This window comes from Tamandua tetradactyla, chromosome 18 (genome assembly GCF_023851605.1).
Source record: "Tamandua tetradactyla isolate mTamTet1 chromosome 18, mTamTet1.pri, whole genome shotgun sequence".
NCBI classification, from domain to species: domain Eukaryota; kingdom Metazoa; phylum Chordata; class Mammalia; order Pilosa; family Myrmecophagidae; genus Tamandua; species Tamandua tetradactyla.
The window spans coordinates 2,125,967-2,153,692 of NC_135344.1; the positions used below are offsets into that span (position 1 = coordinate 2,125,967).

Below are 27,726 nucleotides of genomic sequence, written 5' to 3' on the forward strand. Positions count from 1 at the left end.
AGGGCCTCTGCTGCCCCTGCTCCCTCTGTAAGTTCGTAAAGGATCTGACCAAGTGCAGAGAATACTTCAGTTAAGTTTTTTAATAGGAAGCCTTAAAATTACTTTCTTTAAATAGTGAAATTCAATTTAACTCAGTCCTGCAAAAACATCCCATGGAGGGTGAGCACATTTTCACTGTACTTTCTGCCAACTTCCAAAGGAGGCTGGTTTTGCTGATGGGAGAGGGCATTATGACAGTGAGGCCATGACACTGATTTTTGAACAAGAATGCACCAGTTCACAACATTTTCACATCCTTGTCCTGATGGGCACCGAAGGGACCAGAGAAGTTAAGGTGTCCCCTTCCCTGCTACTGGGACCACTGCCCAGGAATCCCACCCCAAAAGGTTGAACCAAAATATTTTCTTACTAATGGTAAAACTGGTGGTATCACCCAGTATTCAGCTCCCAAGATTCCTGAGTTCATCTGTGATCCAACTAGTGAGAAGCTTTCAGTTAGACATTTCATTGTTACAAACAAAACAAAATAAATGTACTGAAGCTTGTCTTAGGTATGACCAGGAATGGCGAATTTCAAATGATCACATGCTGTTACAGTCAGGTTCCAAATAAACAAGTGGGAGCTGAACATCACCTGGGAAAACCAGCCTTATGCTAAAACAGCAACTGCCCCACTCAAAACGGAGTCATCTTTGCTGGCCATTTTAATCGTCTCATTGGTTTTCAAAAGTAGCCTTTCTTTTGGGGTCACAATTAGCACACACTAATTTTCCTTTCTAGAATAGGAGGGCAGTGGCAGGGTCCTCTTGTTTTTAACTGAGCAAGTCACATGAGTTCAGTGACTTTTAACAGAGATTAAATTCATTATGTCACTTCCCTTTGATCTTCTAGTAACATGCATATTTAGTAATTTTTCATGTTTGATCCAATTAAATTTTATATGATGTATATTTTGTTTCAATACGTCTGGGAGAGAAATGTTACACATTCTCTGAGATAAGACTGTCATGTACGTTCAGGTAAAAGTACTGTTCTCAGTCGCGGAAGGTGCAAGCTAAGCCCATCTTTTGGCCAAAGGCAGAGCTGTCTTGAGGTTTTGCTTTAATGCCTATCACACTAGCAGATGGAAAAAATAGTGTAGCTCAAAGTTTTTACTTTTCTGAATTCCTTAACTGAAAAGCAAACTCCCTGTCTCTGGAAACTATTTATTGGGCAGTGGTAGCTTACAAGTGGTTGTGAGTCCCTCACTGGTGTTCAACTTCATTCTTTGTCTGCAGAAGGTCATGGACCGCTTTGGTCTAAGCACCGGTAAGGCCAGAGATGCCCCCGCTCAGGGGTCTAGGGTGAGGCCGGCTCCTCCTGCAGATGGACGGCACAGCTGCAGTGCTGGGACAGCACCATCATTAGTTCCCGGCCGTCGGAACGAGTGTCTTCACTAGGACCCAAACTAATGTTCAGTCACTACCACAAATGAAATGTGTTTTTACTAAGTTATTGCTGGTAACTGAATCTCTTGTTGAATAATTGGGTCTATTACCAAGAAGAAAAAATTGTATTTCCTACCATGTTCTAAGCTGTAAGCAAATGTAATTTTTTAAAGGACAAAAAAAAGGCTTACTATGCCACTTGTGTGCTGTTGATCATAATGTCAGGAATTGTGAATTGCTTGGAAGAGCTGCTTGGATGTATTTTTCTAGCCAGGATGTACTTTTGTCATTTGCTTTTCTTCTTTTAAAAAAACTGTTTATGGAGTATCATATATGAAATTTTCTTGGTTTTATATATCAAAGAATAAAAACTTTTGCTTTTGAGTTAACAGTCAAGGATATATTTCAGTGTGTTCTAAATAAAAGATTGAATGTGACTGCTAATGATGAACAGAGAGAAACAGACCTATCAAAAAGTGCCTCTACTTTTTAACTTGTGCTATGTTTTCTCATTTAGTCCTCACACAGTTCCTGAGGCAGGTACCACAGATGTGAGAGCAGGTGTGGGTGGGGGATAGAGGGGAGAGGTGGGTCTCAGTCCTGGACCTTTTTTTAAAGACCTTTTGAAAAAGCTTGCTGAATACTTATATGCCCTTCTTAAATATACCCCGGTTTACAAAATTTTCAGTAGCATGCCACCATTCTGATGTTACTGAGGCTAACACCATTACGATTCATTCCTTCAGCAAGCTGCAGTGACATGGAAAGGGAGGCAGTCTTTTCCATCCTAGGCTGAGGATACCAGGGCTATGCGAGGTGGTCAGGCACTGAAGACACACTCTCTCAAAGAAATTGTCAGGTTTCACAGAAGACATGTAAAGCATGCTATGAGATGCCAGGTGTTCAGCTGCAGAAAGGCACAGATGCCAGGGATGTAGGGACACTTGCCCCTCATCCATTTTGAAAGCAAGCCCCAGCATGACCCTGACAGATGTTAAAGGTCATAGAATATAAAACTCCCCCACCCCATTCCCAAATCACTGTTGCTAACCAACTCACACAAAAATCTGCTGAACCAAATCTCATGAGACTCTGCTGAAACCCCACTGCAACCATATCTTGTGGGATGTATTAGTTTGCAAACTGCTAGAATGTGCTATACCAGAACTGGAATTGCTTTTTAAAAGGAAAGTTAGTAAGTTACAAGTTTATAATTCTAAACCTATAAAAATATCCAAACTAAGGCATCCAGGGAAAGATACTTTAATTCAAGAGAGGTCAATAGGTCAGGCTGGCATCTGCTGGTCCCTTGGCTCCTGGGCTCCATTGCTTTCAGCTTCTGTTCCTATGGGGGTTCCTTTCACTTTTCTTCTCCTGGACTGGCTTCCATCTCTTGGCTTCCCTTGGCTCTCTCCAGGTTCTGGCTTGCTTAATATCTCATGGTGACATCTGCTGGGCTCCAAGCATCTACAAACATGTTTTCCATGTGTCCACATCTGTCAGCTCTGCTTTGAAGTTCCTGTCGTTTCTCTCTCCAAAATGTTTCCTTTTAAAGGACTCCAGTAAACTAATCAAGATCCACCTAAAATGGGTGGAGTCACATTTCCATTTAATCAAAAGGTCATACTCACAATTGGGTGCGCCACATCTCCGTGGAGATAATCTAATCAAAGGTTTCCAACCTACAGTGTTGAATCAGGATTAAAATATGGCTTTTCTGGGGTACATAATAGATTCAGACCGGCACAGAGGACTCCCATTTATAAGCTACCCTCTTGCACATCCTTCCCTTTCTGGCTTTTGGCGCAGAGTGCTGACCTTCATATCCCCACTGGCTGCCATTGGGAAGATTTTCCTCCTGTTAGTCCCTAATTAAAACTCAGGGGTAATATGCTGTCTGGTGTGTTCTTTGGTCTCAGAGTTGAGCTGAGAAGGAGCAAAGGGTTAACTGAGATAGGGGTGAGGAGTGTGGTGTTTCTGCAAACCCAAGGAGCCACCTTTCAGTTGCTATAATGAAATATTCATGGGCAAGCAGCAAACTATTATTTTCTTGTAGCTTTACATGACATGATCACAGGTGGTGAGGGGTCTAATGACAAATTGCAAAGGTATCTGATATGTTAAATGCTGTGACTGTCACATAATCCTATTTAGCTCAGATCCATGATTTCCAACAGAAAGTTCACTTAAGTTGCCCTCATATTCTCCTTACAGTGTTTTTAAAAGTCTCTATGCAAATATACATCAAGTGTGGCAGAAATGTTCCCTTTTAATCTCTGCATGAAAAAATAGTCACTGGAATGAGCAACAGATAGTTTTGTTGGGAAAAAAATCTCTCCTCCATGTCAGGAATTATTGAAGTTTTTTATAGCTGCACTAAACATTAATTAGTCACAGTGGTTTAAATAGTTTCACTTAAAATGCTTTCTTAAGGCTGAAGTAGCGGCCAATTCCTAAATGCACAAAAATATTGAATGTGTTCTGTTTCTACTGAAAATGTGAACTTGGCTAATATCCAACTTAACTTTTTCTGGGAAGGGAAGGGTGCTCAGTGTAAGCTGACGGATTTCCCATTTGAGATGCAGCCCTGGTTCTGAAAACTGAGCATCCACCCTCACCCCCAAGGAGTCAGCAGCTCTGGGGTACACTAAGAATCGCAGCAAGTTCCTCAGTGAGGTAGAGGCTGCTGGTCCAGGAATCACATTTTGAGAGCCACTGGCTAATCCTCCTTAAAAATAGTTAACAGTGGTCCCATACAGGACCCAGGTTTGACTCCTGGCTGGCCCATGCACCAAAAAAAAGAGTCAAGGATGCTGGATTTGCCTAAGAGTGTGGACAGGTAACCTGAAAAGATATTTCCTAATGTGCACAAATTCTTGTACCTGAAGACATCCCAAGTCAAAATACAAATTCTTTTACCCTTCTTATTTTTCCTCACTTATGTTCTAATTTATCTTCATAAGAAGAAATTCAACAATAACTTACAGGTATTGAGAATTTTTCAATACTGAAACACATTTCTTTAAAAAAAAAAGGCATAAAACTTGGTCTCCCTGGCCCAGTAAATTAATGGTTCTCTTCCCCAGTCAATTTTGTAAATAAACATATATTATTTCCTGACCCGAATCCATCGACCTCCAGATAATGTGCCAGGGGAAGAGTTCCTTTAAAATGAGTTTTACTTTGGGTAGACTTTCACATCACCAGGTAAAAAGATGGCCAGCGCATACATCCCACTTTCCAAGGCGACAGAAGCCCTGCCTCATTGCTAGCAGAACCAAATCATCATTAGATCATCATTTTCTTCTTCATCATTAGACTTATACCAATTTAAAGCAATGGGTCAATTTGATCCTATTCTCAGAATAGATTTAAGGTGTTGCTTTGCCTTTTTGAGATTTTTCCAGCTGAAGTTATCAGTCAACTTTCCCAGCCACCCGTGGGTCTCTCCAGCTGTTTCCCCTTTCCTGTCTCATCGAGGTCATTTGTAATAACATGTTGGAACTTTGTTTTTGAAGACTAGTCTACACTGTGAGGTAGCATATGCTAGGACATAAAGTCAAGTCATTCCAAATTTGATCTGGTTCTACCAATTACTACATCATATGACCTAAGAAAAATCACTGAACTCATGGGCTATACCTTTCTCCATCTATCTGAAGAAGGTAAAGCCTGTCACACAGGATTGATAAAGCATCAAGAGATGAATAATCTATAAACACTACATGAATGCAAAATACACTTAAAAACCTCAAATCTACCAACTCCCCTCAACCCTCTCATCTGCTTCCTCTGCTATCCTGACTCATATGGTCAGGATAACTGAGTGGATATGTGGAAAGCTATCCGATGAACACATGGCTCAGTCTACAGCTGTATTAGCTGCCATCTTGTCTTACCTGCACCAACGTGCAGAGCCACACCACTGTACATTATAAAGATGCTGCAAACATACACACTGTAAAACTTATACTTCGAAAAACTCTAGTAAGTCATTCCACTCTTGTCAAGTTTTACAAATGGCATTAATGAAAAATAGTTTAATCAAACTGAAATTACGTTACTTCTATTAAGCAATTTTTCAATTTAAAAACCTAAGTATCCTGTGTGAAATCAGTTTTGTTATTCAAAATATCAAGCTAATAATCAGTGCTATTTGTAGAGCTGTTATAAACTTTAAAAAATTCTATATGTAAATGAAATGCAGATTCAGTTAATCCTAAATTTCTTTACTATGGATCAAAGTTTTGGACAGAACTTTGAAGACTCTCTGTGCTGATAAGTCTGTGGGCATGTTAGATTTGGCCTGTATACTGCCATGATTTAAACACTAAGATACAGTCATGTATTTACATCATCGAGATTTTTTATATTTGTAACTAAGCTATTCAAATACTCAGGTGCCAAATGAATTTTGCAACTGAAAGAAAAGCGCTATTTGATCTATTTACTATCTTTATACAATATTTAGTTCATTTCAGGTTATGATTTTTCATAACACCTGGCAAGGCATCAAATGTTAGAATTTAAATCTCTAGGGTAGTTTATGCTTTCAGTCTGTAACAATATAGTACCAATTTGCACTTGGAATACAGTGAAAATAGGAAACAAGTGAAAAACTGGAAGCAATCTAAACATAGGATTAAGTTACACACTGAGTGCCTGCAGGATTAACACACTTGAATTCTTACAAAAAATTAACACATCTGAACTCTTACAAAAAACATATGGAACTCCCTTACTGAGTCCAAAATTGGCTGATTTTGAAAAATTTTAGAAACCTATATATAATATAGTAATAAAGATCACATCTTATCTCCAATTATGTAGTCAGAGTAACTTGTTTTAACCTTACCCTCAACTTCACTCCCTACCTACCAGGCCTCCGTTGAAGTAACTGGAAGTCATGTGACAGGAATAAAGGAGTAGGTCCAAAGACAGACGCTTAACTTGGGCCTTACCCAAAATATTTCAAAAATTCTTGATATAATTAATGTACCCTCCTTATTTGTCTTACAGATGCAAATCTTTACTCTATTTGAAAGCATATATAAAATGTAGTTTTTAAAATAACCAAAATCTGTCGCCCCTGCAAAATGACAGTCTCTTGTGCATTTCCAGTTGTTTCCAGAAGTCATCTTCCACAAGGCACCAGTAAAGCATGTGTGTGAATCTCCTGTCTTTTCCAGGACTGAAGACCACTTTCTAGTTGTAATGAAAAGACCCCAAGTCTAAGCCTGCATGGCAGCCTTTTCAGAGGATACTTGGGGGTTATGAGGTCCTTAGTTTGATTCATATTAATTCCATAAGTAGTGACAGAGTATGGACATTTTTAGTGTATTTTCAGCAAAAATGTGTTTCTCAGTATCTTTACTTCATGCACAATATGGTGACTTCCTGTGTCTACCAATTCTAACCAGAAAGCTGTCTGGTAAGGGATTGGGGAAGCCAAGAATCAACTTATCTGTAAATACTGGTAAAACTGTTATGTTTATGGATTTTACAACTCAACTAACAGTAACCTTTTCAATGTCTATCACCTATGCAGACAGATCATCTTAAGAAAATGTAAGCCTTACTGTTATTCATTGTAACTGGTATTCAATTTTCTATACTGTAACTTACTTTTAGGTATACTATTTAACATTAAACTTTCTCTAACATGGATTATAAACTGTAGGAAACTAGATACTGACTTACTGCGATCATTTTTTTTTAAAAAAAAACCTCAACAGTCCTAGTGTACATACAAACATGTCTATATGGTTGCTGAAGTTTGGTTTATATATTTAAATATTAATAAAACTTCAGTTTTGTATTGGAAAAGCATCCCTTCTGAAAAGGACTTTGCATTTTTTTTGTTTAAAAATAAACAATCATGTTGCTTATATGATTTTTTTTTTAATATGGGCAGGCACAAGGAATTGGACCAGGGTCTCTTGCATGGCAGGCAAGAACTCTGCCTGCTTGGCCACTGTGGCCCACCCAGCCTTACAGTTTTTAAAGCCAAACAAATAAAAATCTTCCAGCAATACCTCATAGATGGAATTTTTGCTCCTAAAGTGATGAAAGTTCAGCAGGGACTCCACTCAGTGACATGGGAGACACAGTTAAGTGCCAAAATAGTGAAAATAGCAAGACCAGATGCATTTATCATTGTCCTCAGGAATTCCCCCAGGACTTCCCTCCTTTCATTCTCCATTAGTAAAATAGGATGTCATCCTCATTAAGTAAGCGTACAGTATACAGAGTTTGGAATGGCACCTGGTAAGTGGCCTTTTGGCAATCTTGATTACAGTGGTTGATGTCACACCACCAGAAAAGGGATAGTGACGATCAGGAGGTTCTATACAACTTTTTTTCCTCCTAATTTTTCTAATTTTTTTTTTTTGGGGGGGAGAGAAGTTGTGGGTTTACAGAAGAATCAGGCATGAAATAAAGGGTTCCCATATACCACCCAATTACCAATGTCTTGCACTGGTGTGGAACATTAGTTCTATAACTGAGGAAAGCATATTTTTATAATTGTTAACTTAGGGTTCATTATGCATGCTTTAATAACTACAGAGCTATATGTAAGTTAGAGACAGGATGGTATCGCTGATAAGTGAAACGTTGCCTTGTGCAGGTCAATGTCGTAAGCTTTGAGTAGGGTGACCTCAGTTTTAACACTGAAGGTCCCAAGAAATCCCTCAAGGTCTGAGCAAACTTCGACAGCTATATCACCTTACCTCTAGCTATCACCTTACCTCTGAGCATCAGTTTTCTCATCTGTAAAGAGTAGAAAAAAATACCTACTTCTTGATTATGAGATTTAAGTGAGATAATACGTGCACAGAGGTGAAATATATCTCAATTAGAAGCCCAGCACCAGGTGCCCACGTTAGGATCCCAGTTCCTCCCCTTTTCCAGTTCTCTACCCTGGGGAAATTATCCAACCTCTCCATTCCTATTTTCCTTAGATGTGAAATGGGATGCTAGCACTTACAAAATTGTTATGAAGATTTAATGTTAAACATGCATAATATGCTTACAGGAGTGCACAGTATACAGTAAGCACCAAGTATGATACTAATATTATTAAAGTAGTCAGTTCATTTCAAAGCAATAGTAAGCAGCTGATATTTACTACTTACTAGGCGGACCTTAAAACTGCTGTAAAAACTAGATTACAGTTTTAGGGCTGTTTCTTTTTTCACCTTTCTTTATTTAGCAAGAGCAAAAAAGTCACTCACTGTTTTGTTTAGTGAACTCTAAGAAATACAGAACTACACAAGTCTTCAGAGCAAAAGGGCTGTCAAAAAAGAAAACAGAATCTAGAGAAGCTAAAATAGCATGCTATGTTTAAATTTGCTTTTAACTGAATAGACTTCAAATTTGTAATTTTTTAAAAAGTTGCTGCTACCTAGAAAGATTAAAGACAAAACTTTAAAACATACAGCATTTTGTCTCCTTTCTTTTTGAATTTCTAATCGTTACCTTTTTAAATGAGTTTTAAAAGCCTTCACCACTAAACTATTAATCTGTAAAGTTTTTTTCATTTTTAAAAAACAAATTTACTTGTTTTTTTACTTTAGCAAGATATATATACTTTCTTTCAAAATATACTTTCTGTGGCTCGGGTTATATCAAATTTTGATCTGTAAGCCTAAAACATTGTTCATAAGTAGCCAACAACTAGCATTATATAAAAAGACTCAGTATCAACAGTGGCACAACAACTAAACAACAACTGGAAATGAGAATACCTTCATCCCAGTGGGCTTCACATGGGGTGATTCTCTGCTCGGGGATGCTTGGCAATGTGCAGTCTTGGTAGTCATGGCAGGAAAGGGACGTGCCTGACATCTAGTGGGCAGAGGCTCCAATGCAGCCTCCACGTCCAGCTGTGCTGACACTGACCACAGAGTCCACGCCGACCGTACACCACCCCTTGCTCAGGGACTCCCAACCTGGCCTTGTCTGTTACTCAGCACACTGAGGAGAGCCACGATGGAAGCCAGTTCCCCACACAGACATCCTACTGCAGGACGTCCTTGGGACCGTGGGGGCTACGACTGTAAGACGTCTCAGGAATTTCGAAGCACTGGAATTTTGTGACTCTGGAAATTAATTTTTTGGGTTATGCTGACTTATTTCCAAGTCAAGTAATTTTTTTAGAAAATAATTGTATCATTTCCATGTTTAGACTATTCCTATAACATTTTTAACTGTTAAAAGAATTAAGCAGTTTTATTTGCATACAGAATAACAAGTTTTAATTCAAAATAGACACTCAGAAAACAACTGATAAAAAATAACATTCAACAAGCTCGCATTTTAAATTTACAACACTGACAATCACACATCAGTTTCACAACTGCCTTGAAAATGCACACTATAGACATGCAAATATTATCTATTTTTGAAATCCATAGAGTAACATATTTCCCAGAGGCTGTCACAGCCTCCAAAAATATCTACTAACAACTTATTAGATTGGTTCTCCTGCTGCTTATTGCCAGCAGTATGACTAAATGGTCTCCATTTGTGGTCCTGATGATTTATGTAATTTCATATTTTGTGAGAGAAACTAGGTTTAACTATGCACGGGACAGTTGTATCATGGACATCCTTGAGCAACACACCGTCCCACTATCCCAGTCAACCTGGGACTAGGAAAGCCCCTTTACCCAATACTAACATGTTTACCTCTAGGAAACGTCATCAAAGATTTAATATGCTGACCGCTGAGAGTTAGTTTTGGGTCTATTCACTTCACTTTGTCCCGTGGAAATCTGGGTTTACATTTCAATCAGTAAGCACATTCAGGGGTAAAAATTTGTTCCTGAGTAACACGGTCCTTCCCTTTCACCCCTTTATGAGCAGTTAGGTTAAGAGAGTTCTTTGTTTTCTTAAATGTTTATTCTAAAGGCACTAAAGATTCACTGTCTTACCTATAAATGGAGAAATTACTTATCACCTTATCAAAAAGAGGAAAAAAGTCTACACTGAAAAGTATTTCTGTACCTACAGAATTACTTTATTTATAAAATAACTTTCAGTATATGAGCTACATACCAGACTTCATGTTCAATATATTAACAAATGAAAACATTTGGTTTTCTACGAGTTACAATAAAAAATACCGGTTATGACAAGTCTGAAAAAGATAAAGTCAAAATTATAATCTGCTGCAAATATCTTACAAAGAAGAAATCAGTATAAGTTAATGCAATGCAGCCTTAAGGAAGGAACCATATAGATTCCAGGTATCTGTACCCACACCTCTAAACACTGTATCATTTGCCGCTACATGTGAAGCTAACTGAAACAGAGCAATCCTTTAATTCACAATCAAGTACTGTGAACAAGCTAAAATTTCCTTAAAGGACAAAACAAATATCATTTGTGGATTTCAGTTTTTATCATATGATACTAACACTACTGAGAAATAAGGCGTGCATGAAGTATCAAAAGATTTAATTTACACGACAGAAGAAAAACACAAAAATTGTTACAAAAACAAACTTTAGGAAACAAGAGATCTGAAAGAACTATTTGCTTCCTTGTATAGTAGTCTTTCTTAGCACCTGAAACAAATCTAAAGAGCAGTATAAAGATCACTGAAATGTAGAGTTCAACACAAGTGACGAAAATAACATTTTAAACCTCAAGTGAAAAAACTGCCAATAACCTAGTACTTTAGAGTACTTAATTTTTTTTTACAAGTTTTCTGGTACATACTCAAAGTTCAATTTGTGTTTAACATTTTTAAGTTCAGACATGTCAAAGCCTAAAAGCACAGAAGGCTTGTGATTTTTTATTGCTTTCATGCAAATATACCTTCTTTTTCCAAAAAATGAAGCCACATCAATTTTCCATACCCATAAAAGTGAGGATAACAGTTCTATTTCCTTTTTACTAGGATACGGTCTCTTATGGAAATAATCTTTAAGAAACTGCTTTTTTTCTTCATAAGAACGGTCTTCAAGTTTTTTAGGATTTAATGCTAAAATCTGAAGAGTATCCTCATTAATAAGCACTCCCTCTGTCCTGCTGTCATTCTTATGTCTTTTAAAAGGCACAGCATTCCCAGTTCTTTCTGAAACCGGAGCTGGGTCAGCACTTATGATGAGCGGCTGCTCCTCCCCATCCCTTTGGTCTTCGGCCCCGGAATGGCCATCAGTCAGCTTTCTCTTTACAGAAAAAGTGGAGTCAGGTATCACCTCCCCGTTGACTAAAAGCAGCTCGCTGTTTTCAATGACACTGGGCTGGACGTGAAGGTCTGAGCTGCTATCCTTAGGGGCACTTCTACAACGCAGCAGGTGCACAGCGATGGCTGCCAGTGTCATATTTCCCGTGTAAACCCCACAGCAGTGGATACACTTGAAAGCAGGAGATTTTAAAATTGTATGTACTGTTGGCATGATGTGATGCCTCTCCTTCAAGTGGATTTCATATGCCTCTGTAGTCACAAAGGTACCAAAGCAGAAGGGACAGGTCAGCACTTGTGTGCTAGGGCTGCTGACTGCACTCCTGACCTGGGGCCTCACTTTAATGTACACAGGTACGAGTGACTTCGAGTGTATCCCAGTGAGTATTGCCAAATATACTTCCCTCTCTCCAAGCTCTTCCTTTGGCAATATGGTAATGAAATCAATATGGGGGAACAGCAGGCTGCCATTAGCATCAATGTCTAGCTGGAAGCCCTTGTTACTATAATCCACAGGCAACTTCTTCTTCCCCAGGTGCATGGTTCTGCTGTGTTCTGAAAGACCTCTGATGTCATGGAAAGTGCATGGGCAGAACAAGCACCCTAGGCCGTGCATCAGCAAATGATAGATAAGTTCTTCCTCTGACACCAGGCATTTACACAAGAGACACCAAACAGTCTTTTCTTTCATCCACTTTAGAAACGGTGCACAAGCTGCAAGTTTCTCAGGTTCTATTCTTTCCCCAGGTTTGGACTCACTGTGTTTATGAGCCACCTCCATATGGACCTGATAGACGTTGGAAGGAAAGAGCTCATTGCAAACGGGACAGGTTTTCCATTGCTTAGCCTGTCTGAGTACTTGATTCGCCTCGGACACAGATGAAGAAGCCTGAACAAACATATTCTGAGTGGCACTGACCACTACTTGGGGAGAGGGCATGCCTGCTGTGGAATTCGCCATCTGTGCAGCTGCCCCTTGCTGCAGAAGCTGGATGGGCACTTGTGGGGGGGTAACAGTGGCAACACCACCAGGAGGAACAGGCAAAGTGACAGACACTGGTGCAAGTGTGTACGTAGGGATCCCATTGACCTGTTTGCCTGTTGGTATCAGCTGTCTGAGAATAGAGCCAGAGGTTAGGAAAGTGGTGTTCTGTGAAGCACTGGCTCTAACTGGCTGAGTCACAGGCAGCAGGCTGGTATTAACAGACTGATTCAGTTGCAGGACCCCAGGCCTCACAGGCTGGCCCATCGGAAGAACTCCTGACATTACAGGTTGGCTGAGCTGCAGAACGCCAGGACTGACATTCTGGTTCATAGGCAGCATACCTGATGGGACTGTCTGGTTTGAAGCAAGAAGTCCTGATGGGACCACCTGGCCTGTTGGGAGAACCCCTGAGGTAGTCTTCTGACCTGTGGGAAAGACCCTCAATGGGACCGTCTGGCCAGGAGGGAGAGCTCGTGATGGCACTGTGAGTCCACCAGGGAGAATGCCTGATGGGGCTGTCTGGCCAATGGGGAGTACCCCTGACTGGACTACCTGGCCAGCAGGGAGAGCCCCAGAAGAAGCTGTCTGTCCTGAAGGGATAACCCCAGCAGGAGTCATCTGGCCTGCAGGAAGGACACCTGCTGATCCGGTCCGATTTGCAGAAATCACCCCTGGTGAGACTGCCTGTAGAACCCCAGGAGCTACAGAGTGATTCACAGGGAGGACACCAGATCCCACGGGCCTGCTAACAGAGAGAACTCCAGGCCCAACAGGCTGATGAAGGGGTAACATCCCTGGACGGATGGTCTGATTGATGGGGAGGATACCAGTTCCAACAGACTTATTTAAATGTCCAACGGGTTGACTCAAGGGTAAAACAGTTGGGTTCGCTGATTGATTAAGTGGAACACCATGGGAAACGAAGACAGGCTGAGGCGTGGACGGCTGAAGAGTGATGCTGTTCTGACCCACTGGCAGGGCACTAGGAACTAGGGCCACCTGGGGCTGGGCCAAGGCAGGGGGAGAGTGGGTGAGGTTTCCAGAAGGGCCTGGGGCCACAGTCACTGGCTGAACTTTGCCCTGCACTGGCGGCACTACGGTTTGGCTTTGATTACTCTGTGGCAAGGCAAGATGAAAGCAAGGAGATGCACCCGAAATGCCTGGAGCACAGTTGTTAGGTGGTATGGCCAAACTTGCAGCTGGTTTTGGAGCAATATGCATTTGCTTTGAAAGTCCAGTTTTCTTAATATGTTCTGAAATCACAGATCTAAGCTTATTCTCCAAATCCCTGTGTATATCTGATGTCAAAATATGATACATTAAAGCATCCTGGCTGCTGGCATTGGCGCTGCACTTTTTACAATAATACTTATCAGATGGAGGGATCTTCTCAGCAGAAAGAATATCACTGGGTTTCGATTGCTCACCCATTTCTTCAGTCCGCAGGCCAAAGTAGGAGTTAATTAAGTAGTGAAAATGGGCAACCAGCACATGCTTCTTCATGCTGTAGTACAGAGTGTTTGAAAAGTTACATTTTAAACAAGTAAAACTTACAACATCACTTCTTGATGACTTAGTTTCACCCAAAATATTCACTGTATAGTTCTGAACTTTCCGAACAGGTGCATGGAACATTCTAAAGTGCTTTCCCACAACTTTAGGTTGAGATGCAAACACACAATTTGGGCAAGGGACCACCAGCTCTTGGTCAATCTCATCTTCGTGGTAACGATGTAAATGATTTCTGAATGAAGTAAGCACCTTTGTTGAGTATTTACAGAGGCTACAACAGTATGGCTTTGTTCGGTATCTCTGCGAAAAGAAAAGAAAGTCTTAAGCATAGTCAAGTAAAACTATCAGAGGGTACACCTTCTATATTCCTTGAGTATATGATTCCTTTAGATGGATAATTTAATGTTATCAACCCTCAAGGAACATGTTTTGGTAAGCCAGGGGCAGCAAACTTTTTTCAGTAAAGGCTCAGAGAGCAACTATTCCAGGCTTTGTGAACCATACAATAGAATCCCTATCACAACCACTCAAGTTCTGCCATGGTAGTGCAAAAGCATGCACGTAAATTTATGAGCATGACTGTATTCCAATAAAACAAAGGACACTAAGATTTTAATTCACATGTTCATGTCTCAAAATAGTATTCTTTTGACTTTTTTCAAACATTAAAAAATATATAATCACCATTTTTGTGGGAAGAAACAGGAGGCAAGCTGGATTTACCCACAACCCTTAGTTGAATGACCCATTCAAAACCATCCACTAAAACCAAAATCACATTCCTCAGTCCTATATTTTTAATTAACTGCATCAATGAAAACAAACAGTAATTTTCTGCAAGAGACAGTATTTTCTCCCCTTCTCATCCCATTTCTTAGTTCCAATGTGGTTTTAACTTTAAATTCAAAAACATCTAGAATTTACCTGAAAGTAATTTACCTATCCACAATTACTCTCTTTTTATCTCCCCATTCTAAGAGAATGTGGGTGCCAAATGGAAAAGGTTGATATTTAATAGTAAGATCAAGTAAAGAAACAGGGATTGAGCTTAAGCTCATACAATGAATAACACTGAGGTAAGGTTAAGGCCACAAAATATTAACAATGATCACATGGAATTTCCCTTTAAGGCAATGCAGGGGAAATTCAACACCTCTTGAAGCATAAAATCAGACATCTGTAGAACAGCGAACAAATTCAAGAGTGCAATCTGTTCTGAAATCCAATAAAGAATTGTTGATTTGAGTGTACTGAAGCCTTGGAACTGGTGGACTAAAGTTACCAGACCCTACTCCAAGTTTTACAGATGGGGAACTGAAGACCTAGTCAGATTAAATGCTTCATCGAAGGACCCAGTCATTTTGTGGGAGGGCCACAGGAGACACAGATCTGTCCACTCCGCAACATGCTTAACATCATGGTAACCAAGAATTAAGTCTCATCCTTTTCTAAATCTCTATTCTCATGAATACTATCTAACACATAAGGCATGAATATGTCAATTTTAAAAGACTTTGCCATACAATCTCTCTCCTATTCATGCAGTTTTCCTCTTAGGTCACAGGTCACAAAAACTATGAGTAACACACTACTATCTCCTCAGCAATTAGCCAAATTCCTGGTTGTCGTATTTTCACTAGAATCTATAATTAACATAGGGCAATAGTCACAACCACAGACCACAAACTTAAAACAAACATATTTCATTGTCTTCATATTTTAACAACTCTGAAATCTAGATGAACCTTACAGTCAATGGTGTAATGGTGCAATGCAGTTTAAGTGAAATAATGTTTTAATTTTTTATTAGTGGTTCATTAAATTATGGTACATCTTATTCCCAAAGAAACACAGTACTGAAAGAATGCTAAATTCAATGAAAACTATACTAAAAAAAAGAGCTTACTACTAATTGCATGTTCATATATGTCAATGTTGAACAAATCTTTGGACTAGGCAAAGATTTCTAAATATAATACCAAAAACACAGTCCATAAAATAAAAAAGGTTAAACTGAACTTTATCAAAGTAGAAAACAAAAACAAACACTTATCTTTGACACTGTTCAAAAAAAAAAAAGAAAGCACAATTTATTTTTACACCACATAACTGATAAAAGATTTTTACCAGGAATATGTGCTCTGGATATGTTCAAATCTCAGTAACAAGAAAACAAACAGTTTTTAAAATGGACAAAAGATTTGAAGACATCCAGATGCCAAACAGTCAAATGAAAATTGGTCAACATCATAAGTCGCAAGGGAAATTCAAATCAAAACCATATGAGAGGGCAGTGCATTGGTGGCTCAGTGCCACAGTTCAGCCTGCCATGCCAAAGACCTAGGTTTGATTCCCAGAACATACCCATGTAAAAAAAGAAAAAAAAACCATATGAAATATCACTTTATGCTGGAAGCCACAAGCAAGCAAGTGCCACGTGCTGGGCAGGACAGGAAAAGCTCAGGGTCTAAAAGGCTTCACAGGAAACTCTGACAACATGCTAGGTCTCACCCTCAGGGAAAAACTGATGCTGGCTACTCTTTCTTCCTGAGACATGGGCCTATCAGTCTATAAAATCTAAGGAGACCCTCCTCAAAAAAAAAAAAAAAAAAAAAAAAAAAAAAAAGAAATGCTCCATATAGGCAGATATGCTTTGAAAGGATTTGTGTACCCTAGAAAAGCCATGATTTAATCCTAAACAACCATGTGAGAGCAACTGTTTCTCTTAATTCCTATTTAGTACTATAGGTTGGAAACTTGATTGGGTCATCTCCATGGAGAGGTGACTCAATCAATGTGGGTATTAAATATGATTAGATAGACACGTATCTCCACCCATTCTGTGTGGGTCTTGATTACTTTACTGGAATCCTATAATAGAGGAAACATTTTGGAGAACGGAGAAGATTCTGAGAAAGCAGAATGACATAGCCATGAGAAGCAGAGTTCACCCGCCAACAACCTTTGGAGATGAAGAAGGAAATTGCCTCCCAGGTCGCTTCATGAAACAGGAAGCCAAGAGAGAAAGCTAGCAGATGACGCTGTGTTCACCACATGCCTTTCCAGATGAGAGAGAAACCCTGACAGTGTTCATCAAGTGCTTTTCCACTTGAGAGAGAAACCCTGAACTTTACTGGTCTTCTTGAATCGAAGTACCTTTCCCTGGATGCCTTAGATTGGACATTTTTTTAGACTTCTTTTAATTGGGATATTTTCTCAGTCTTAGAACTGTAAACTAGCAACTTATTAAATTCCCCTTTCTAAAAGCCATTCCATTTCTGGTATATTGCAATCCAGAAGCTAGCAAACTAGAACAGCAGGGAAAGAAACAGGAAAACAAGAACTGAAAAATTCTGATCAGTTAAACAGAACTATGCTAGAGGTCTAGAATAAGTTGAACTGAATGTCCAAAAACAGATGGAGAACAAAGCCATTCAGCAAGAAAATCCTAGGTAAAAGAGTGAAAACAATCTCCAGAATAAACTAATTAAGGAAATCAAATGCCTAGACGCCAGCAAAAAAATAATGAGTCACACCAGGAAAATCAAAGATATAGTCCTAAGGAACAAAACAACACTTCAAATGAGGTACAAGAGTTGAAACAACTAATTCAGGATGTTCGATGAGACAGGCAAAATCTCATCAAAAATCAAATCAAAATTGTCCAAACAAAAAGAAGAACTTTAAATTTTGAAAAAACAAACCACCGAACCTATGGAAATGAAAGGCACAATAGACAAAATGAAAAAAAAAAAAAAAAAAGAAACCTACAATAAATTTGAAGTGGCAGAAGAAACCATTAGTGAACTAGGGGACTTGCCATCTGAAATCTAACATACAAAAGAAAACACAGGGAAAAGAATGGAAAAATATGAGCAGGGTCTCAGGGAAATGAACAACAACACAGAGCACATGAATATGCATGTTGTGGGTGTCCCAGAAGGAGAAGAGTAGGGAAAAGGAGGACAAAGACTAATGGAGGAAACAATCACTGAAAATTTCCCATCTCTTATGAAAGACATAAAATTACGGATCAAAGTGTAGCGTTTCCCAAACAGAATAAATCCAAACAGACATACTCCAAGACTTACCAATCAGACTGTCAGATGTCAAAGAGAAAGAGAGAATTCTGAAAACAGCAAAAGAAAAGCAATCCATCACATACAAGGGAAGTTCAATAAGACTGTGTGGATTTCTCAGTAGAAACAAAGGAGGCAAGAAGGCACTTAAGTATGATATATTTAAGATTCTAAAAGAGAAAAAAAAAACCAACCAAAAAATAGTAGCAAAACCATCCATCAAAAATGAGGAAGAGATTAAAATATTTTCAGACATTCACTGAGAAAATGTGTGACTAAGAGGCCAGCGCCACAAGAAATACTAATGGGAGCACTACAGGCAGGTGGGAAAAGGCAAAAGAGAGATGTCTGGTGAAAAGTATAGAAATGAAGACTATCAGTAAAGGTAAAAAGAGAGAGAGAAAAAAAAAGAAATGATATATCAAATTCAAAAGAAAAAATGGTAGAAGTACTGCCTTTACAGTACTAATATTTAATATTAATGGATTAAACTCCTCAAGCAAAAGACATAGACTGATAGCCTTGATCTCTGATGACTGTATACTATACAGCTTTTATCATGTGACTATGTGATTGTAAAAACCGTGTTGTGTAACACTCCACTTTATTCAGTGTATGGGTAGATGTGTAATAAAATAAGAGTCAAGAGACAACAATGGAGGTCACTCAACATATGCTTCAGTTAGACATTGCTACCTATCGTAACTTGCCAAACTCCAACCAAAACCATTAGTGCCACTCTAAAGAACACCCAGAGCAGCACATAAGATTCTACGAAGGGGGCAGGTCATGGTGGCTCAGCAGGCAGGAATGCTTGCCTGCAATGCCAGAGGACCCGGGTGCATTTCCTGGTGCCTGTCCACGTTAAAAAAAAAAAAAAAAGATTCTATGAAGGTTCCATGCACTACGCTAACTCTCCAAAACCTGCAACCTCCAGATGGCTCCCTGGGCCAGGTAGGTCCTGAAATGCAGAGGGGCCAGCCTTTCCAGAACATCAACTAGTTCCATCCCCCATCCCATACTACTGACTGCTCCTCCTAAGATGAAAAAGTTAGAAGGGTATAATCGAAATATACCTAAAGAGTGGGACAGAAAGATGAAAGGTGATGGTGGAGTTACACCGAGAAGGTCAGGTTTAACAAATGAGTATGAGGGTTGAATCATTATACTGGTATTTTCTTAGCCTCCAGTACCTTAGACCAGCTAGAAATAAAAACCTAAAATTATGGAATTGTAACCCATACCAAACACTGAAATCTGTTCTATAAGTGACAGTTGTGATGTACTTTGAAAATTATTGCTTTTCTGGATATATGTTATTTAAAGAGAAGTAATACAATAGAGGAGATAAGATTTAACAAATAAGTATGACTGCTGAATCATTATACTGATATTTCTGTTGGTCTCCGGTATCTTGGAGCAGCTAGAAGAAATAATAAAAAATCATGGAACTGTAACTCATGGAACTGTAACCCATACCAAACTCTAAAATCTGTTCAATAGATACATGTTAAAATGTACTTAGAAATGTATTGCTTTTTTGTATATATGTTGTATTTCACAAAAAAAGTAAAAAAAAAAAAAAAAAAAGAAGACACAGACTGGAAAAATGTATTAAAAACAGGACCCATCTATGTTCTGTCTACAGGAGATATATATATATATTTTTTGCATGGGCAGGCACCGGGAATTGAACCCAGGTCTCCGGAATGGCAGGCAAGGACTCAGCCTGCTGAGACACTGTGGCCCGCCCAGGACCCTCATTTTAGACCTAATGAAAAAAACAGGTTAAAAATGAAGGTTGGGAAGATTCAGGGGGTTTGGGGAGGAGCCAAGATGGTTGCTTTGAGGAGTAGGATTTAGTTCATTCTCCAGGACAATTAGTAAATAGCCAAGAACAGTACAGAACTGTTCAGGCCACGTCAGTGAGTGAACACACAGGTTATCCCAGTCTGGACCAGTTGCGAGCCCACCCAGAACTGTTAGTTTCCCAAACCATGGCAGCCGGCCCCCTTCTCAGACTCCAACTGTCCCAGGCATGGGCAGAATTAAGCTTGTTTGAGAGTTTGTCTGCAGGCTGTACCTTCCCCAGCAGAGGGATGGAACCCAACTTAGGTGGAATCTCTCCCTCAAGGAATCCAGACCCCAGGGACTGGAGAACTGAGGGCATTAAAGCCAGCCTACAAACTCTCCTCTGTCTCCAACACGCCGCAGCAGGGAGAGTCTGCTGAAGTCAAAGGGACCCCATCACCTTACACTGGTGGGACGTGCAGGGAGACAAGCGCCACATACTGGGTAGGATAAGAAAAACACAGAGTCCAGAGGCTTCACAGGAAAGTCCTTTAACCTGCTGGGTCTCACCCTCAGGGAAAACTGATGCAGGTGACTCTTTCCTCCTGAGAGGAGAGTCTGGTCTGGGAAAATTTGACTGGGGTCTATAATACCTAAGTAGATGCTCCTAAGGGGTTGTGGGGTGGGGAAGGGACCATACAGCCAGGGCAAGAAACAAGAAAGCAAGAACTGAAAAACTCTGATTTGTTAAACAAAACCTAAACTAGAGATCTAGAATAAGGTGAACTGAATGTCAAAGAACAGACAGACAACAATGTCATCCACCAAAAAAACCTACGTAAAAAACATGAAACAATCTCCAGAATAAACTAATTAAGGAAATTAAATGCCTAGATGCCAACAAAAAATAATAAATCATATAACTGAAGATATGGCCCAGTCAAAGGAACAAACCAACAATTCAAATGAGGTAACAGGAGTTGAAACAATTAATTCAGAATGTTCGAACACACATGAAAAACCTCATCAAATATCAAATCAATGAATTGAGGGAGGATATAAAGGAGGCAAGGAACAAACAAAAAGAAGAAATTAAAAGTGTGAAAAAACAAATCACAGAACTTATGAGAATGAAAGGCACAGTAGGAGAGATGAAAAACACAATGGAAACCTACAATGTTAGATTTCAAGATGCAAAAGACAGAAATAGTGAACTGGAGGAAGGGACATGTGAAATTTGACAAGCAAAAGAAAATGCAAAGAAAAGAATGGAAAAATATGAGCACGGACTCAGGGAATTGAAAGACAACATGAAGCGCACGAATATATGTGTTGTGGGTGTCCCAGAAGGTGAAGAGAAGGGAAAAGGAGGAGAAAAATTAATGGAGGAAATCACTGAAATTTTCCCAACTCTTATGAAAGACTTAAAATTACAGATCCAAGAAGTACAGCGTACCCCAAACAGAACAGATCCAAATAGATGTACTCCAAGATATTTACTAATCAGAATGTCAGATGTCAAAGAGAAACAGAGAATACTGAAAGCAGCAAGAGAAAAACAATCCATCATATACAAGGGAAGTCCAATAAGACTATGCATAGATTTCTCAGCACAAACCATAGAGACAAGAAGACAGTAGAATGATATATTTAAGATACTAAAAGAGAAAAATTGCCAACCAAGAATTCTATATCCAGCAAAACTGTCCTTCAAAAATGAGGGGGAAATTAAAACATTTTCAGGCCAAAAATGACTGAGAGAATTTGTACCAAGAGACCAGCTCTGCAAGAAATAAAGGGAGCGCTAGAGACAGACAGGAAAAGACAGGACAGAGACGTGTGGAGAAGAGTGTAGAAATGAAGACTATCAGTAAAGACGAAAAGAAGAAAAATTAGATATGACCTATAAAATCCAAAAGGCAAAATGGTAAAAGAAAGTATTGCCCTTACAGGAATAACACTAAATGTTAATGGATTAAACTCCCCAATCAAAACATACAGACTGGCAGAATGCATTAAAAAACAGGACCCATCTATATGTTGCCAACAGGAGACGCATCTTAGATCTGAGGATAAACATAGGTTGAAAGTGAAAGTTTGGGAAAAGATATTTCAAGCAAACAAAAATCAGAAAAGAGCAGGAGTAGCTATACTAATATCCAACAAATTAGGCTTCAAATGTAAAACAGTTAAAAGAGACAAAGAAGGACACTATGTATTAATAACAGGAACAATTCAACAAGACATAACAATCACAAATATATATATGCACCAAGCCACACTGCTCCAAAATACATGAGGGAAAACACTGAAAAGAGAAATAGACACATCTACCATAATAGCTGGAGACTTCAATTCCCCACTCTCATCAATGGACAGAACATCTAGACAGAGGATCAATAAAGAAACAGAGAATTTGAATAATACAATAAACGAACTAGACTTAGACATTTATAGAACATCACACCCCACAACAGCAGGATACACCTTTTTCTCAAGTGCTCATGGATCATTCTTGAGGTTAGACCATATGCTGGGTCACAAAGCAAGTCTCAACAAATTTAAAAAGACTGAAATCACATACAACACTTTCTCAGATCATAAAAGAATGAAGTTGGAAATCAATAATAGGCAGAGGGCCAGAAAATTCACAAATATATGGAGGCTCAACAACACATTCTTAAACTACCAGTGGGCCAAGGAAAAAATTACAAGAGAAATGAGTAAATATCTCAAGGCAAATGAAAATGAAAACATAACATATCAAAATTCATGGAATGCAGCAAAGGCAACTAAGAGGGAAATCTATTGCCCTAAATGCCTATCACAAAAAAAGAAGAAAGAGCAAAAATGCAAGAATTAACTGTCCAGGTGGAAGAACTAGAGAAAGAACAGCAAACTAACCCCAAAGCAAGCAGAATGAAAGAAATAGCAAAGATCAGAGAATAAATAAATGAAATTGAGAACATGAAAACAATCAAGAAAATCAACAAAACCAGAAGTTGGTTCTATGAGAAAATCAATAAGATTCATGGACCCTTAGTGAGGTTGACAAAAAGGAGAGGATGCAAATAAAATCAGAAATGGACGAGAAGTCATGACCACTGACCCTCAGAAATAAAGGAGGTAATGAGAGGATACTATGAACAACTTTATGCTAATTAACTAGACAATGTAGATGAAATGGACAACTTCCTAGAACTCAAGAAGAAATAGATGACCTCAACAAAGCAATCACAAGTAAAGAAACTGAATTAGTCATCAAGAAGATCCCAAAAAAGGAAATTCCAGGACCACATGGCTTCAAACATTCAAGACAAAATTAGTACCAATCCTCCTCAAACTCTTCAAAAAAACTGAAGTGGAGGGAAGGCTATCTAACTCATTCTATGACACCAACTTCATCCTCATAACAAAGCCAAACAAAGATATTACAAGAAAATCACAGACCAATCTCTCTAATGAATATAGATGCAAAAATCCTCAACAAAATTCTTGCAAATCAAATCCAGCACCATGCTAAAAGAATTATACACCGTGACAAGTAGAATTCATTCCAGGTATGCAAGGATGGTTCAACATAAGAAAATCAATTTACGTAATGTATCATATCAACAAATCAAAGCAGAAAAACCACATGATCAACTCAATTGATGCAGAAGAATTTAACAAAATTCAACATCCTTTCTTGTTGAAAAACTTCAAAGCATAAGAACAGAAGGGAACTTCCTCAACCTGATAAAGCGAATATATGAAAAATCCACAGGTAACATCATCCTCAATGGGGAAAAACTGAAAACTTTCCCCCTAAGATTAGGAACAAGACAAGGATGTCCACCATCACCACTGTAATTCAACATTGTGTTGTAAATTCAAGCCAGAGCAATCAGACAAGAAAAAGAAATACAAGGCATCAAAATTGGAAAGGAAGAAATAAAACTCTCACTTTTTGCAGATGATATTACTATATGTCAAAAACCCTGAAAAATTCACAACAAAACTACTAGAACTAATGAATGAGTACAGCAAAATGGTAGGTTACAAGATCAACACTCAAAAATCTGTAGTGTTTCTATACAGTAGTAATGAACAATCTGAGGGGGAAATCAAGAAAAGAACTCCATTTACAATTGTAGCCAAAAACATAAAATATTTAGGAATAAATTTAACTAAGGACACAAAAGACCTATACAAAGAAAACTACAATAAATTGCTAAAAGAAACCACAGAAGACATAAATAAATGGAAGGGCATACCGTGTTCATGGATTGGAAGACTAATTTCTACCTAAATTAATTTACAGATTTAATGAAATACCAATTAAAATCCCAAAAACTTACTTTTCAGAAATAGAAAAACCAATAAACAAATTTATTTGGAAGGGCATAGTGCCCTGAATCCCTAAAAATATCCTGAGAAGGAAAAATGAAGTCAGAGGTCTCACATTACCTGACTTTAAGGCATATTATGAAGCTATAGTGGTCAAAACAGCATGGTATTGGCATAAAGACGGATATATTGACCAATGGAATTGAACAGATTGTTCAGATATACGTCTTCTCATCTATGGACAATTGATCTTTGATAAGACAGTCAAACCAACTCACCTGGGACTCTTCAATAAATGGTGCCTAGAGAACTGGATATCCACATGCAAAAGAATGAAAGAGGATCCGTATCTCATACCCTATACAAAAATTAACTCAAAATGGATCAAAGACCTAAACAGATCTAAGAACATAAGACTTTTAGAAGAAAATGTAGGGAAATAGCATATAAATCTTATAATAGGAGGAAGTTTCCTATGTCTTACACCCAAAGCAAGAGCATTGAAGAAAGAAATAATTAACGTGAACTCCTCAAAATTAAACACTTTTGTGCAACAAAGTACTTCATCAAGAAAGTAAAAAGATAGCCTACACAATGGGAGACAATATTTGGAAACGATATTTCAGATAAAGGTCTAATATCCAGAATATATAAAGAGAGTGTTCAACTCAACAACAAAAAGACAAGCAACCCAATTACAAAATGGGCAAAAGACATGAACAGACACTTCTCAGAAGAGAAAATATAAATGGCCAAAAGGCACATGAAAAGATGCTCAACTTCCCTGGCTATTAGGGACATGCAAATCAAAACCACAATGAGCTATCACCTCACACCCTCCAGAATGGCCATTACAATAAAACAGAAAACAACAGGTGTTGGAGGATGTGGAGGAGGAGGCATACTTATCCATTCCTGGTGGAAATGTTAAATGGTACAACCGCTGTGGAAGGCAGCTTGGCATTTCTTCAGGAAGCTAAGTACAGAACTACCATATTATCTGGCAATATCATTGCTAGTACCTACTCAAAGGACATGAGGACAAGAACACAAACAGACATCTGCACACCAATGTTTATAGCAGCATTATTTACAACTGCCAAGAGATGGAAACAGCGCAAATGTCCATCCACAGACAAGTGGCTAAACAAGCTGTGGTATATACATATGATGGAATATTATGGAGCTGTAAAACAGAATAAAGGGATGATGTAACAACGTGGATGGACCTTGAGGACATTATGCTGAGTGAGATCAGCCAGAAACAAAAGGACAAATACTGTATGGTCTCACTGATATGAACTTACATTATTGAATGAACTTGGAGAATTTCAGCCAAGAACAGAGACCATCAGGAGACACTGGGTAATTAGAACTGAAGGGATACAGATTGTGCAACAAGACTGATTGTAAAAATTCAGAAATGGATAGCACAATACTACCTAACTGTAATACAATAATACAATAATGTTAGTACAGTGAATGAAGCTGAATGTGAGAATGATAGAGGGAGGAGGGCTGGGGGCACAAATGAAATCAGAAGGAAAGATAGACAATAAAGACTGAGATGGCATAATCTAGGAATGCCTAGAGTGTACAATGATAGTGACTAAATGTACAAGTTAAAAAATGTTTTTGCATGGGGAAGAACAAAGGAATGTCAATATTACAGGGTGCTGAAAATAGAATGTAAATCATATTTTAAACTTTAATTTATGTGTAAGACTAAAGCAAAAAATGTTTATTTGGTATAAAATTTATAGTTTGACTAGGGCATTTCCTAATATAACGTATGTGGACAGTTAAATTGAATACCATAAGTACATGGAACATTGAGTAGGGCATGAGATTCTGTAGGTTTGTCCAAAGTGATGTCCCAATAAATCCACGAGTGATTTGAACAATGAATAAAAGAGTATTTTCAAAGTCCCCTTGGGGGAATGATGAGAAAGGGGGAAAATTCAACTTCCCATGTGGAGAATTCCTGATATTCTCACAAGCAGTGGGGACAACCAAAGCAACAGGCCAAGCCCTCAATCTTGGGGTTTATTCATATGAAAGTTATCCCTGCAAAGGATAGGCTAAACCTACTTAAAATTAAGCCTAAGCAAAAATACAGGAATAGAAAATAAATAGTTTCTAGGGATTAGGGTGCAGGGAGGGTCTGAATCCCAGGTACGGCATGAGGAATTCTCTGGATGTTGGAATTGTTCTGTATCCTATCTGTGGGGGGTAACAGGAATCTAGGCACGTATAAAACCTTGTAAAGCTTATATGTAAAACAATTTTTACTGTTTATAAATGTTAAAAATATTAAAACAAAGAAAAAAAGGACATCAGAAAAAAAAAATTAAGCCTAAGTGTCACCCCCAGAGAAGCTCTTTTGTTGCTCACATGTGGCCTCTTTCAGCCAACACAACAAGGAAACTCATTGCCCTTCCCCTCTCTACATGGGACATGACTCCCAAGGGTGTAAACCTCCCTGGCAATGTGGGACAGAAGTCCTAGAATGAGCTAGGATTCAGCATCAAAGGATTAAGGAAAACTTCTAGACCAAAAGGGGAAAGAGAGAAATGAGACAAGATAAAGTATCAATAGCTGGGAGATTTCAAACAGAATCAAGGGGTTATCCTGGAGGTTATTCTTATGCATTACATAGATATCACCTTTTGAGTTAAGGTATACTGGAGAGGCTGGAGGGAAGTACCTGAAAATGTAGAGCTGTGTTCCAGTAGCCATGTTTCTTGAAGATGACTGTATAATGATATAGCTTTCGCAATGTGACTGTGTGATTGTGAAAACCTGTGTCTGATGCTTCCTTTATCTACAGTATGGACAGATGAGTAAAACATATGTATTAAAAATAAGTAAAAAATACAGGGAACAAATGTTAAAATAAATTTAGTAGACTGAAATGCTAATGATCAATGAAAGTGAGTGGTGAGGTATATAGAAAATAAAGGAAAACAATTATAGAAAATAAATTGGGTAGATGGAAATACTAGCAGTCAATGAGAAGGAGGGGTAAGAGGTATGGTATGTATGAGGTTTTTTTCTCTTTCCTTTTAATTTCTTTTTCTGAATTCATGCAAATGTTCTAAAAAATGATCATGGTGATGAATAAACAATTGTGATGATATTGTGAGTTACTGATTATATACCAAGAATGGAATGATCATATGGTAAAGAATGTTTGTGTTTGTATGTTGTTATGTTAAAAACAAATAAAAGAAAAAGAATTCAGAGTAATATCCTGCTAAATAACGTCATATATGACTGGGATCATAATGAAAACCTCCTAAACAGAAAGAAAAAAAAAAAAGAAAGTGAAGGTTGTCAAAAGATAGTTCATGCAAACAACATTCAAAAAAGAGCAGAAGTAGCTATGCTAATATTCAACAAGTTAGA

General features: G+C 38.5%; 2 protein-coding genes across 8 annotated transcripts in view; one reads left to right on the top strand and one right to left on the bottom strand.

Annotated features, from left to right (window-relative positions):
• The window catches only part of PARD6G (par-6 family cell polarity regulator gamma), a 91,019-nt gene extending 89,203 nt beyond the window's left edge, over positions 1-1,816 (top strand). Inside the window, exon 4 of the mRNA XM_077135162.1 lies at positions 1,278-1,816. The gene's annotated coding sequence lies outside the window, so the exon portion shown is untranslated. The remainder of the gene's footprint in view (positions 1-1,277) is intronic.
• ADNP2 (ADNP homeobox 2) overlaps positions 1-27,726 on the bottom strand; it is an 83,095-nt gene that overhangs the window by 20,422 nt on the left and 34,947 nt on the right. For 3 of the 7 annotated variants that reach the window (XM_077135159.1, XM_077135158.1, XM_077135157.1), the window contains exon 4: positions 38-14,419. The exons of the other annotated variants lie outside the window; for them this stretch is intronic. In XM_077135159.1, the coding sequence (XP_076991274.1) occupies positions 11,132-14,419 (3,288 nt within the window). In that variant the 3' untranslated portion in view covers positions 38-11,131. Of the gene's footprint in view, positions 1-37; positions 14,420-27,726 lie in introns of those variants that run through there. 7 annotated transcript variants of the gene reach the window in all.